Source organism: Canis aureus, unplaced genomic scaffold (genome assembly GCF_053574225.1).
Source record: "Canis aureus isolate CA01 unplaced genomic scaffold, VMU_Caureus_v.1.0 ptg000152l_RagTag, whole genome shotgun sequence".
Taxonomy (NCBI): Eukaryota; Metazoa; Chordata; class Mammalia; order Carnivora; family Canidae; genus Canis; species Canis aureus.
This window is the reverse complement of record NW_027554455.1, coordinates 9,205-21,724: the sequence shown is the minus strand read 5'-3', so window position 1 is coordinate 21,724 and position 12,520 is coordinate 9,205. Positions and strand designations below refer to the sequence as shown.

Here is a 12,520-nt window from a genome sequence, read left to right as displayed (position 1 = left end):
ACCCGCCTTTTCTGTGACCACAGCGAAGCCATCTGAATCCAGGGTGATGACTTGGCTCCAGTGGTTGCTCACCAGCGTCTGCCCCGTGCCGGGCTCTGGGCTGAGATCCAGGGATGCAGACACAGACGCCCCTCCACAGCCGGGTGCTTGTCTTATGGTCTAATCACTCTGTATGTCACCAGTTCACCTTCCCACGCACGAATGAGTGCACGATGAGGTCTTCAGGAGCTGAACGCCAAGTTACTAGTGGGCAAGAGAAGAGAGCTCAGATGTTGTGCTTGTGGAAGCATAGAAAGCCCCTCGTCGACCAGCATTTCCACTTTGTACTGGAAAACCCCGTGGATCCGTGACCTTGGGAAGTGCCAAGGAGAACACCCAGCCCCTGCCCTCCATGGTCTCACGGAGGAGATAATGGGGGGGGGGGCACAAGAAATCGATCTTGGGGATCCCTGGGTGGCTCAGCGATTTAGCACCGCCTTCAGCCCAGGGCATGATCCTGGAGACCCAGGATGGAGTCCCACCTCGGGCTCCCTGCATGGAGCCTGCTTCTCCCTCTGCCTCTGTCTCTGCCTCTCTCTCTCTCTGTGTCTCTCATGATTAAATAAATAATTTTTTTTTTTAAAACAAAACAAGAAATTGATCTTGAAAATGAGGAGGATTAGGCATGCAATTGACCAATGTGTCTAATGGCTTCTTTTTGTTTGTTCCTTTCTCTTTTGCAGGGCTCATCACCGACTACAGGGTAAGTGGGAGATCTCGCTCGCTGAGTCCAGGTCTCAGGTAACCACAGGTGTGAAGGCAGCGCTGGGAGCTGTCGTGGGCTCCATGCCTCTCGGGGTCAGGGACGCCCTGGAGGACCGCGTCTACCTAGGTCCTAGGTAGCTAAGCAAGCCAGGCCGCGGACAGCTCTGCTGAGCCCAGCGACTCTGGGTGTCGGGTCAGGGGGGAGTCATCTTGCCCGCCCTTTGGGACGGAGGCAGGAAGTTCTGCGCCCAGGTTCCTGTCGGGGTGGGTGCTGCGCTTGGACCCGTGGCCCCGTGCTGTGCGAAGCTGCTGTGTGCCTGGGGCCGGCGCCTGCAGGGCCCTAGGGAGCAGGGCCAGAGACCTCAGGGGTGCTCCGACAGCAGGCCCCGTTCTCAGCCGGGGGCCGTGTGTGGCGCTGGCAGCTGCTCAGAGGTGAGTGAGGCCCCCCACTCCTTCCCGGACCCCCAGGCTCCTGAGGGGCACGGGGCCCAGGTGGCCACACGGGCCAGGATGGCCGTTCCGCACAGTGCCGTGGGCGGCCGTTCTGAGACAGACCTCAAATGTGTTGCTCCTCTCTGATGGCCCTTTCCGGCCCAAGGGAAACGTCCCCGTGTCCCAACTCCTCAGCCCGTCCCCTGGACTTCAGCGTCTCCTTATGCCACATCTAATGCTTTATGATAACGAGGCCTCAGCGCCGGCGGCTTGTGAGCTGCGTGTCACGTGTGGACAGTCTTAGGTTGGTCCACCCGCTGTTCTTCAAAGACCCGTATCCAGGCAGGTGTGCAGCGCTGCGGCAGCCAGCCTCACCCACATCCACCTGGCCTGGGAGGTCCTCCTGGATCGTTGTGCGCTTCGCTGCCCCTTCCCAGCAATGCCAGGGGACGGCACCTAGTGTATCCTTAGCAGATATTTCACGATTAATGAATAAACAGTGAAATTTATGGAGGATCAAGTTAGAAGGATGGGGAAAATTGTTTTGGAGTAGAGAATTTTCGAAGAGCTGATGCCCATAAGTTAGCCCTTGGAATACCATCTCCATGAAGTAGGAGAGGTCCCATGGGGCAAACGCAGGGCGTCCCACCAGGAAAGACCACACAGGTCAGTGGGAGCCTGTGCTGGGCCCTGGCCATGCAAAGGGCCTGGAGCACCAGTCTTGACCTATGAGTGCTGTTCCTTGGTTCCCTCATCAAAGGCACAAGTGTTCCCGGCCTCCCCTGACCCTCTCCCCATGCCACAGCCCTACGGGGACCCAGACTGTATTTTCTGGCAGTTTTACTGCTGTCTTAGCTCCGATGTAGGGACATCTTTCCTTTTCGATGCGCTTATAGACGCCTCTCGAACTCTCTCATGGCTTCTTCCTTTAGAGCAAATTCCAGGCAAATGCCCCGGCACCCAGGCTCTTCCTTTAGAGTGAATTCTGGGCAAATGCCCCGGGGCCAGGCTCAGCAGACCAAGAAAAAAGAATATGATTGACATCATCATCATTTTGTTCAAGGACATTGGGAGCCCAGCCTGAGGTGGCCACCGCCCTGGGGCTGCGGAGGAGACACTGGGATTCTGGGCGTCTCCCAGGCTAGTTGGGGAAGTGGGGGGTTCGAGGGGTGAGTACTGCGCTGGCAGGAGGCACGGGGCCTGAGGGCAGCGTCAGCACCTTGAGGAGGGAGCTGGGAACACGTCGGCGAAGGCGGTTCATACTGCGTCTGCCCGTGGCGGCAGGCCAGCGGTGGAAACGTGGTGTCGTTTGCCAACGATGCACGTGGTCCTGGGCAAAGTGGGGACCCTGATCCCCGTTTCACAGACGCGGAGACACAGGGTCAGCGAAGTCAAGGAATCTGTGGAACACGGTTAAAAGAGAACCAAGGACTTAAGTCAGAAGCTCTCACTCCGAGCCTCCCAAGGCCCTTTGGTGAGGGAAGTGCGCCTCCCGGTCCTCGTTGGTGGCTTCTCGCGAGCGGGACGGTGTACAGGACGTGCCGAAGACAGGGTTTAGAATTTTTCAGTTGTGGAGGGAAAGCACCCAGAAATGGCTCCGCTGTGTCCCAGAAACCTGGAGCGGGCTTCTGTGTGCGAGATCCTTCCAGGCGGCCCGTGCAGGACGGTGGAACGGACCTTCCTCCTGCTGTATCAGCACAGTGGTCGGAATATTCCACCGAGCGGCATGGGGTGGGCGAGGGGCGGGGGTTGGAAGAGCAAGGACCCGGAGTCCCGTCCCCTCTGTGCATCCGGGCTGTGTGCACGGGGAGCTGAGTGCACGGGGCATTTCTGCTCCGGGGGCACCTACCTCCATCCCGTCCTGGGCTCAGGTCATGACAGCACTTTAGGGCCACGTGCGAATGAGCGCTCGATTCACCTGTGAGCACCTGCTACTCCAGGACGGAGAGGTTAGCTTCGCCCTGCTGTGCATCCCCATGTTAGACGTAGACCTCACTGGGATGCGCAGCTGTCAGCTTGGTGACGAAAGGTTCTAGAACGCAGCATCGGCGCGCAACAAAGGCAGGAGACGATGGCTTTACCGCCTACTGGTCAGTTAGCGGGGACGGTGAAGGATCTTCCTTCCGATTTTCCGAAAAGGCGTGTTGGTTCCGTTTTTACTGACGACCCCCCAGCAGCCTGCAGACACAGTGCTGGGTAGGCCGGCCGTGTGTCTGCAGGGGACACCGTGGCACCGAACGTGTCCGTCCCCCTGGCCTCTTCTCACAGCGCTAAGAAGACAGTGGTATGACCTGTGACCCCACCAGGCCCAGCGCCTGGGGGACCCCGAGCGACACCATGTCAGATGCCTGAGTGTCAATATCGGGCCCCCACTTCTCTCTCCCACTCGAGAGCCTCCCGTGAAATCCTTGCTGGGAGCCCCAAGTTCAGAAAGTGGCTCGGCCGTGGGTGCGACCAGCGCAGGGCTTGACACCTGCCTGCCCCGGGCTACGGGGGAGCCGTGCCCCCCGTGCCCTGCGGGAGGGTCCAGGCCTAACCCCCTCCCGCCGTGGCCCTGCACTCGCCAGCCCCGTCTGCGAGCTGTGCCCTGCAGGGAGGTCCAGGGAGCGGGAAGGGAGACTGCGTTGCCCTGGGCATCTTTGCAAGTCCAGGACGGGGCTCTTGGGAGTCACAGAGAAGTGCCCTCGCTTTCTCATGCCAGATGCCCCCTTGTCCTTCCTCCCCTCTGTGTCCCTTCTTGCTGGCTTCAGCACCTTTGCCACCATGGAGGCCCCCACAGCCGGTAGAGTGCCAGCCAGCTGACAAACGGGACAAGCTAAAGAGAGACTATTTGAAGACCAACATGTTGGGCTTTTCTTTTCTCTTTTTTTATGATTTTATTTATTTGAGAGAGAAAGAGAGAGAGCACACACGCACAAGCAAGGGGAGAAGCAGAGGGAGAAGCAGATCCTCGTTGAGCAGGGAGCCAATGCGGGATTCGATCCCAGAACCCTGAGCTCATGACCTGAGCCGAAGGCAGACGCTTCATGGACGGACCCCCCCGCCCCCGGCACCCTGCGGTTGTGTTTTCTAGTGACCGTCTTGCAGGTCACTGCGAGCAGGGCAGGGAGAGTCACTCTTGCTCTAGGAAAGGGTGCCAAGACGTCCCAGGGAGCCTGCGGGGTGGAAGGTGTGGGTGTCGGCTTGGTCCTTCCTCCTTCCCGTGGACAGACGGACGGACGGAGCAACCGGCCCCACTCCGCTGCCCCCGCCGGTCGGTGAGCCCCACCGGCATCTGCTCAGGGGACACCGTGCCTCCCCAGGAGCAACCTGTCCGTCCTCCCTTGTCTCGGAGCTTTGCACAGAGAGGCTCCAGCTGCAGGCGCTGCTCACCGCACGGTCGGCTTTGCATCGGCACGGGCGGCAGGGGACGGGCCAGGGGACCTCCAGGGGGTTTGCTCCTCCAAGGGCAAGAGGTGCCCGGTGAGCCGGAGGAGAGCAGCTCTCGGTACGTTGCTCCCTGACACAGAGTGTTCTGTTCTCTTCCAGCACTGGCAGCTGCCCCTGGGCCGGAGATTCCGCTCCTTGAAGATGTGGTTTGTTTTTAGGATGTACGGAGTCAAGGGGCTGCAGGCCTACATCCGCAAGGTGACTGTGCGTTCATCACTTCTGGGGGTCACATGGGGACTTCCGTAGGAGCTTAGAAATGAAGGACGGTGTCTGTCTCGGCCAGCTAGCTCGGACTCCTGAGGGTGGGCAGTCGGTGCAGGATGACAGACCTGCACAGGCCCGTGGGGACCAGAGCCGTCAGGTCCCCGGAGGCTGCGGAGCCAACACCCCCGACAGCCCGTCCTGTCGCCACGTCTGCCCGTGGCAGGTCCAGGCAACAGTGGTGGAGCGGTGGGGAGAACCCAGTACGCTCTGCTCCAAGCACTGCCAGCCTGGGAGGGTCTCCAGGTGGCTGGGGATGGCTAGCTCCTAGCCCCGGGGTGCCCGGTGCGCCCCTGAGCAGCGGCACGCTCGTGGTCTTGGACCTTCCAGGTGGGTCCCGGCGACCTGTTTGGCTGAGCGAACCAGGCCTCCGTGACAAGCCTACAGAGGGAGAACCACTTCAGGACCCACCACCCTGCTTTTTTTTTTTCTTTTTTAACAATTGAGGAAACTGAGGCCAGAGTATATGCTGCCCCCCCGCCAAGACCCCCCTTTAGCTGGCTGCAGCAGGCTGCTGGGTCCCAGCGCTTCCCTCCCATGCCAGCATCCATCCTCAGCCCCAGCCCCATCTTGATGGACAGAGGTTCTTGGGCTTCGTGGGAGCGGGGACGCCCGTGGTCTCTGGGGGATGAGGCAGGACTGCGCGCGTGAGTTCAGGAGAACATGTCCTCGAATACAGTGAGGATTCAGCTCTGGGGAAGGAGGAGAAGGGCTTTAACTGGCCAGATGATTTAAGCTCAGGGCCCCCTGGGTGTGATCAAGGCTTCCTGTGAAAACACTCCACACCCGGCCTCGCGGGGAGGGAGGGGATGCTCAAAGCCGGTCCCTTAGCAGGTGGGGCTCCTCTGGACCCTTGCTGGGGGGCGGGGGGGGGGGGGGGGGGGGCGGCGCCTGCCAGCACAGTCTCTGCTGCCCTCTAGCGGCCCCAGACCTATTCCTCTGCCCGGAGCGGCCCTTGAGGGCAGTTTGGGTCCCGGCCACACTCGCTCCGGGGTCCAGAGGTGCGGAGTGTGCAGCAGGTGCGCAGGCCCCGCGGGCTTGTTCTCAGTTCACATCCTATTTGAATCCCCTATGGGGCTCCGTGAACCCCGCAGAGCCAAGTGAGGTGGGGAATTCAGTGAGATGAAGGCGTGTGTCGAATGTGACAGGTGCTGTCCTTCTCTGTGGGTGCAAGGGCTGCAGGGGTGCAAGGGAAGAGGGTCCCTCTTCCCGACCTTCGTTCTAAAGTGCTAACGGGTTGTTTTGGTGGGATTCAAGGGTCCGCTGCACAGAAGAAAATGTTAGTTGGGGTTTTTCTGAAGACCCCACAGTCCTCCCGTCGGGGTGGCAAGCGTCGTCCTGCCCTGAGTGCGAGCAGCCCGTGTGTGGGCGACGAGCACTCGGCGGAGATGGCTGGGAGCACATCCCTGAGCTGCGGCCGCGGCCCAGGAAGTGTCTCTAGGTGGCTGAGTCCCGAGCTGCGTGGCCCTGGGGAACTCAGGCGGCAGTTCTCCCCTTTGCAGCACGTCCGGCTGGCTCACGAGTTTGAGCATTTGGTGCAACAGGATCCCCGCTTTGAAATCTGCACGGAAGTCACCCTGGGGCTGGTCTGTTTCCGGCTAAAGGTAGGTTTGTGGCTTTAGTCCCGTTCCCTTTGATGGGCGGGCCGGGAGGGAGGATCATGCATCACCTGGGTGCTCAGAGCAGCACGCTGGCTCCCCAGAACCTCAGAAGTCACCAGGCATTTTGCCGCCTGGGGTCCCTGGGTCCAGGCCCTGCTGCCCCTCCTCCACGGAGCTGAGACTTCTTGCGTGTGCAGACCTTTGGTCCTAGAATGCTCCCCGGTTTCTCCATCCACACGGCTGCCACTGCGATGCTCTGAGCCGTAACCTGTACACAGGCTCACTAACTGGGGGGTCACCCCCAGACCAGCCCCGGCCCCGGCCCCGGCCCCAGCCCCGACCCGCGGACCCCAGTGTCTTCACAGGCCCCTCCAGGTGGCCGGGTGTGTGCAGGGGTTGAGAAATGCTGGTCTGTTGTCCTGCTGCCCTACTCATGAGTGTGTGTGTGTGTGTGTGTGTGTGTGTGCACGTGGGGTGGGGGGGAGCTGGCCCAGAGGGTGGACGGCACAAGCCGTGTCTGCTGGGGATCATGACCACGTTTCTGGAAGGTCCTCGAAAGAGGCTGTGCACACAGGCCCCTTATCAATCTACCTGTGGGAGGGAGGCTGGAGGGGGGCCTGGCGCTGGCCTGTGCAGCTGAGCTGGCTGTGGGCGCTGCCACCTGCCTTTTCCACTGGCTCCATGTTTCCATGCGGGAGGTCAGCAAGGGGAGGAGGACTAGGCCTGCTGCAGGTCAACGTGCTGTCATCCAAATGTGGCCTCCCGCTGACCCTATCCTCCCCGTCACTGATTCCTGGAGCTCCTAGGGGGTAAGGAGGACCAGGCACGAGAGGGGCGCCTGGGGGGCTCAGCGGTGCAGTACCTGCCTTTGGCTCAGGGCGTGACCCCGGGGTCCCCGGATCAAATCCTACGTCGGGCTCCCTGCATGGAGCCTGCTTCTCCCTCTGCCCGTGTCTCTGCCTCTGTGTGTCTCTCATGAATACATAAAATCCTTAAAGAGAGAGAGAAGCAGGCACAAGAAAGCCTGGACTCTTCAGAGACACAGGGCTCGGTGAGGGGGCCGTGAGCTCCGTGCAGGTGCACGGCGGTGAGAACCCACGTGCAGAAGACGGGGGAGGCCTCGGAGCACTGGCTCCCAGCGGCAGGTCCCCGGGTCCCCAGAGCACGGGCCACGGCTCAGTTGTCCCTGGTGTTGGCGGCGGGCTTCGATGCGTTTGCCGGGGAAGAGACGTTTCATTTTGCTTTGACTCGCCAGTGTTCGCGCAGGACTTTCACTCTTTAGTCACGCACACACCGCACACTGCGTCCATGTAAAGCCCAGGTGGGGGGCGAGGGGCGCTGACCCCTGCGAAGCTGGCATCCGCGTGGGACTCGCCCCCAGACTGCGGACCAGAAGCCTCGCCCGTGCACGGCGGAGGCTCGCCGGTCGTGTGTGCTCCGTGTGTTCGCCGCGTTCCTACAGCAAAGCGAGCCACAGAAGGGAGACCGTTAGGAAGAAAATCACTAGGAAGAGAAAACACGCTTGCTGAGCTGCGCCGGATTTATCGAAAGAAACCCGTGTGTACAGCGATCCGTGTGGTCCCTGTGGGGTCCGCGGGGGTCAGCTGCACCCGTGTGGGGCTCGGCATAAGTGTGGGGTCGTGCGGCCACCACCGCGACCTGAGGCCCTCATCGTCCTCCCCGCCCACGCCAGCCTCCGTGCCCCCGACCTGCCCTACCCCTTCTGTCCGTGCGGTGCGGCGAGTCCCACCCCCGCCCGCCACCCCCCCCCACCCCCGGCTCCGGAGTGCCCAGCGGCCAGGGGGCTTCCGTGCCACCGATCCCCGTGTCTTCTCAAGGAAGCACATCGAAGCACGCGGGCCGTGTTCCTGCTTCCCTGTGCATCCGCCGTCCCTATCTCCCGTGCCGTCCTGCTCCAGGGGGACTTCTGTCCTCTGCACCCCCCGGGGCTTCAGATGCACACTGGGGTCCCCCTCCCTCCCCGTCTTCCCCTCCCTCCTCCTCCCCTTCTCTTCTACTGTTTTCTCTGCTTGGCTTCTTTCTCCACTTAATAGAAGACATACCTCACCTCACCCACTTGAAAACGGCAGGCACATTTTCCCTAAATAATGTGTTTTTGATGTCTCCACTGTCCGCCTTACTCCTGTTTGCTCTGGCCTGGGTCTTCCTGGTAAAGCACACGTGTTGTTCCTTCCCTAGCATCATCCTTGGGCAGGACAGGCTGTGTCTAGACCTGGCCCAGGTCCTGCACTGGGCCCCGTAGGTGCCCCACGGAGGCCCGCAGCTGGCGGTGGGGAGGGTCTGCTGGGTTCATGGGTGGCCTCGGCGTCGGCTAGTGTGCGCCTGAGCGGAACCGGACCATTCTTCGCCCTCTGTTCTCCCTGCTTCTCGACTCTCAAGACAGAACGAAAAGGCAAATGCACGAGCCCCGTGAGGGCCACAGAGCAGGGAGGTGAGGCCCCACTCCCATCCTCCTTCACGTGTGATGATGAGATGGGGGGAGGCACCTCCTGGAAGCAGAAGAGCGCTGGGGCAGGGGAGGCAGGTGCATGAGAGCAGCGGTGTCCCGCAGGGTGCCCGCCCCGGCTCGCTGGGCTGCTCCTTGTCCCCGGGGGGTTGCCGATGGCCCCTCGGTGCCACAGTTCACGGGCGGCTTGCCCAGGTTCAAGGTTGGCTGTGCTTCCTGTCTCTTCTCTCTGTTGGGGAGCGATCCTGGCAGCGGCTGCCTCTGGAGCCCCAGTTCGGTCACTGAAGCGCATCAGCTTGTAGATCACGTGCCTAGGGAGCTCTGTTTTCCTTACAAAGCCTGGCCCGGGGAAGGGTCATCCTTGGTCCGTCATTGGACCGTGGAGAGCCCGTAGGGCGGGGCTGTGGTCTCCCACGGCCACGTAACTCTCACTTAGCTGAATTCCTCACCCTGGGAAATGAAAGGCAAGTGGTAAGGCGGCCCGTCGTCTAGTGGATGTGCGGCAGTGTCGCCGGATGCCAGCCGTCCTCGGAGGCCGGTCGAGGTCGGAGTCCTTGGGACCGTCTCTCCGTCTCTGCAGGGTTCCAACAGGCTGAACGAGGAGCTCCTGGAAAGAATCAACAGCGCCAAAAAAATCCACCTGGTTCCCTGTCACCTCAGAGACAAGTTCGTGCTGCGCTTTGCCATCTGCGCCCGCACCGTGGAATCTGCCCACGTGCAGCTGGCCTGGAAGCACGTCGCTCAGCTGGCCACCAGCCTCCTGGCCACCCCCAGGGACTAGAGCCCGACTGAGGTACGCTGTCCCCGGCCCTGTCCTCGTCTCTGCCCCCAATCTGCCCCCGGCGCTGCCTCCATGGTTGCCTGGGCCGAGATTTCCACCCAGGGAGGTAGAACCCACATGCTGTCATGATCTTTTAGGAACTTAGACACGTTTTTACTTTGTCTTCTTTTTTCTTTTTTTTTTTTTTTTAAGATTTTATTTATTTATTTGAGAGGGGGAGAGAGCGAGCAAGCACGAGCACTAGCAGCAGCAGAGGGAGAAGCAGACCCCCCCCCCCGCCGCTCCCCACCCATTGAGTAGGGAGCCTGATGCAGGACTCGATCCCAGGACCCTGGATCATGACCTGAGATTATCAGATCAAATGCACGCGGTCATAATTCTGAGGGAAAGAAGGAATTCTCCCCATTTCATGGGGCACAGAATCCAGCTGACGCTGATAAAATGTGTCCAAGGGAGGCCAGCTTGGCCACCGACCTCGTCTCTGACGCTTCACATGCATCTACGAGGCACGGTTCCATCCAACTCGGTGGAGGAGGAAGGGCACGTTCTCTCTCTCCATTCTAGTGAGACGCATCCAAAATACCAATTCTTTCATTTCTTGGTGGCGGCGGGGGGGGGGGGGGGGGGTGTAGCCATATGTTCATGCGTATTTTTTTCCGCCGTAGAGCTCAAACGTTGAAAAGAAGCGTACCTGACATCATGGAACGAGAAGACAGTCAACGTTGTGGCTCCGGGGACCCACGCCCGCCTGCGGCGTCACGCTTCTCCCTGTGACATTCTCCTGGAGCTTGTGCTCATGTGTGCTCACTCTCTTACCAATGAAGAAACATTACTTGCTGTCTGAAAACTTAATCCCAGTGCATGTAGCTTTTATTCATTATTCACTTGTGACTTTTGTTGATTAAGAAATCATGCTCTCGATGTCTCGGTGGGAGAGGTTTACTGAAATATTTTCCAGGATATTCTAGGACTGTGGGACTTGAGATTATACCTGTGGTCTTTCCATTGTTCTCTCATGTGGCTCAATGCTTAATAAACAATTTGAAGCGCAGCAGTGACTGTGCCTGGTGAGCATCCTTTTGTTCTAGGTTGTGCCCAATGGGTGGTTGCGATGCGGACTTAGCCTTTCAGAACAGCCAAGATATGGCATCCTTGGATATTTTAAAGATTATTTTATTTATTCATCTGAGAGCAAGAGAGGGAGCACAAGTAGGGGGAGCGGGAGAGGGAGACGCGGGCGCCTCGCTGAGCAGGGAGCCCGACGTGGGGCTCGATCCCAGGACCCCGAGATCATGACCTGAGCCGAAGGCAGAGACTTAACCAGAGCCACCCAGGTGCACCCATCCTTGGATACTTTAAAATGTCAATCCCTGCGCCCACAAGTGTTTGTGGAGTGCCTGGTGTCTGTCAGGGACTGTTCTAGGTGGTTAGCAACATCACCTAGATGTTGAGTTTTACTTAGAGATGACGCCAACTCTAGAAGAAATAAACTCAGAACCAGGACACAACCACGGACTGAGTTCTACTGGTGTGATGGAAAGACTAACTTTTGGGGCCTTGGTCTCCTCATCCCAGGACCAGTAATCGGTTCATCTGTCCTCTGGCCTTGGGACTGACAAACCACAGGAGTGCTCTTGTGAACATAAATACCGATAAGACACAATATTTCCTCAAATAGCCCATCTTTGTTTGAAATGACTTTTGCTGGTGGAAACATACTTGAATTTTCATCCCCAGATGAGTTCTTGTCCTTTAGAGACCATTTAACTGTTGAAAGCAAAGCACTCTTAGAAAAGGTCCTCGGGCTATTGATACGTCTATTGGAATTTCAAAGACCTCTGATTGCTAACTGTAATGAAATTATCTGTTTTTCCGGAATCTGGAAGTATATCAGATGCCTCATAGTTCCCCGTCTTACACATAAGGCCGTTCGTTCTCGCCCATCAGTAAACCAGACCCACCATCCATCAAGGCACGAGGACGTGGATGTGCCACTGGGACTACTGGGACCTCATGATAAGGGCTGTTGAGCCCTCAGGTCATTGAGTTGAGGCCGAGGTGTCTCTGTTCTGCAATGAGATGGTTTGCACCTGAGTGTGCTCTTGCGCTAAGATTGCTTCAGGGTCTCCAAAAGGAGCCTCCAAAGTCACGATGCCAGCTCCCGGCTTTCGTGGAGCTGCCCACCCGGCCCCATCCATAAGCATACTTAGGGTTGATGACAGTGGATTGAGTCCCAGGCCGGAGCCTGGACAGCAGGTGACAACAGGGCTGCTGCTGGGAGCCGGGCACAGACAGGAAGCCAGCTGAGTGGCGGAGGGGCTCCCCTCTCTGGGCCTGGCTGGATCTTTCTGGTGGAGATTCTCAGACATCCGCTTAAATGGAGGCCCAGCAGAGATGAAAGCTGGTCTGACTTCCGGCCGGTTTCTAGGTAAAGCAGCACAGTTCACCCCACCTCCCGATCTCTTAAGGCATCTCTGAGACAAGAGCAATCAGGCCGCAAACCACCTCGCCTGGAAACAGCAAGAAGCCCTGCCTCCCGGCGTATTCAACACGCACATGCATGTGATCAATGCGAGGCACTGTTACCAATATTTTTAAAATATTAACTTTATGCTTCTTTTAAAATTCTCAGTGTTTACTCCCATTTTACAGATGAGAAAATAGGGTTTGTCAAGGGGACTTTTCAAGAGGTCTAGTGACTTGTCCCAAGGTCGCACTGCCAACTGGTGACTGAGCTAGGACTGGAACCCAGGCAGTCTGGCTCTAGAATCCCCCCTCTTGCCCACTCAGCCGAGCGGCCAAATA

At 58.9% G+C, this 12,520-nt stretch overlaps 1 protein-coding gene across 4 annotated transcripts in view; it reads left to right on the top strand.

Moving 5' to 3' along the window:
- Positions 1-10,766, top strand: part of LOC144309672 (aromatic-L-amino-acid decarboxylase) — a 74,440-nt gene extending 63,674 nt beyond the window's left edge. For all 4 annotated transcript variants that reach the window (XM_077890760.1, XM_077890759.1, XM_077890762.1 and 1 more), the window contains exons 11-15: positions 723-742; positions 4,705-4,803; positions 6,369-6,470; positions 9,515-9,727; positions 10,381-10,766. In XM_077890760.1, the coding sequence (XP_077746886.1) occupies positions 723-742; positions 4,705-4,803; positions 6,369-6,470; positions 9,515-9,715 (422 nt within the window). In that variant the 3' untranslated portion in view covers positions 9,716-9,727; positions 10,381-10,766. The remainder of the gene's footprint in view (positions 1-722; positions 743-4,704; positions 4,804-6,368; positions 6,471-9,514; positions 9,728-10,380) is intronic.
- The last annotated feature ends 1,754 nt before the right edge of the window (positions 10,767-12,520 follow it).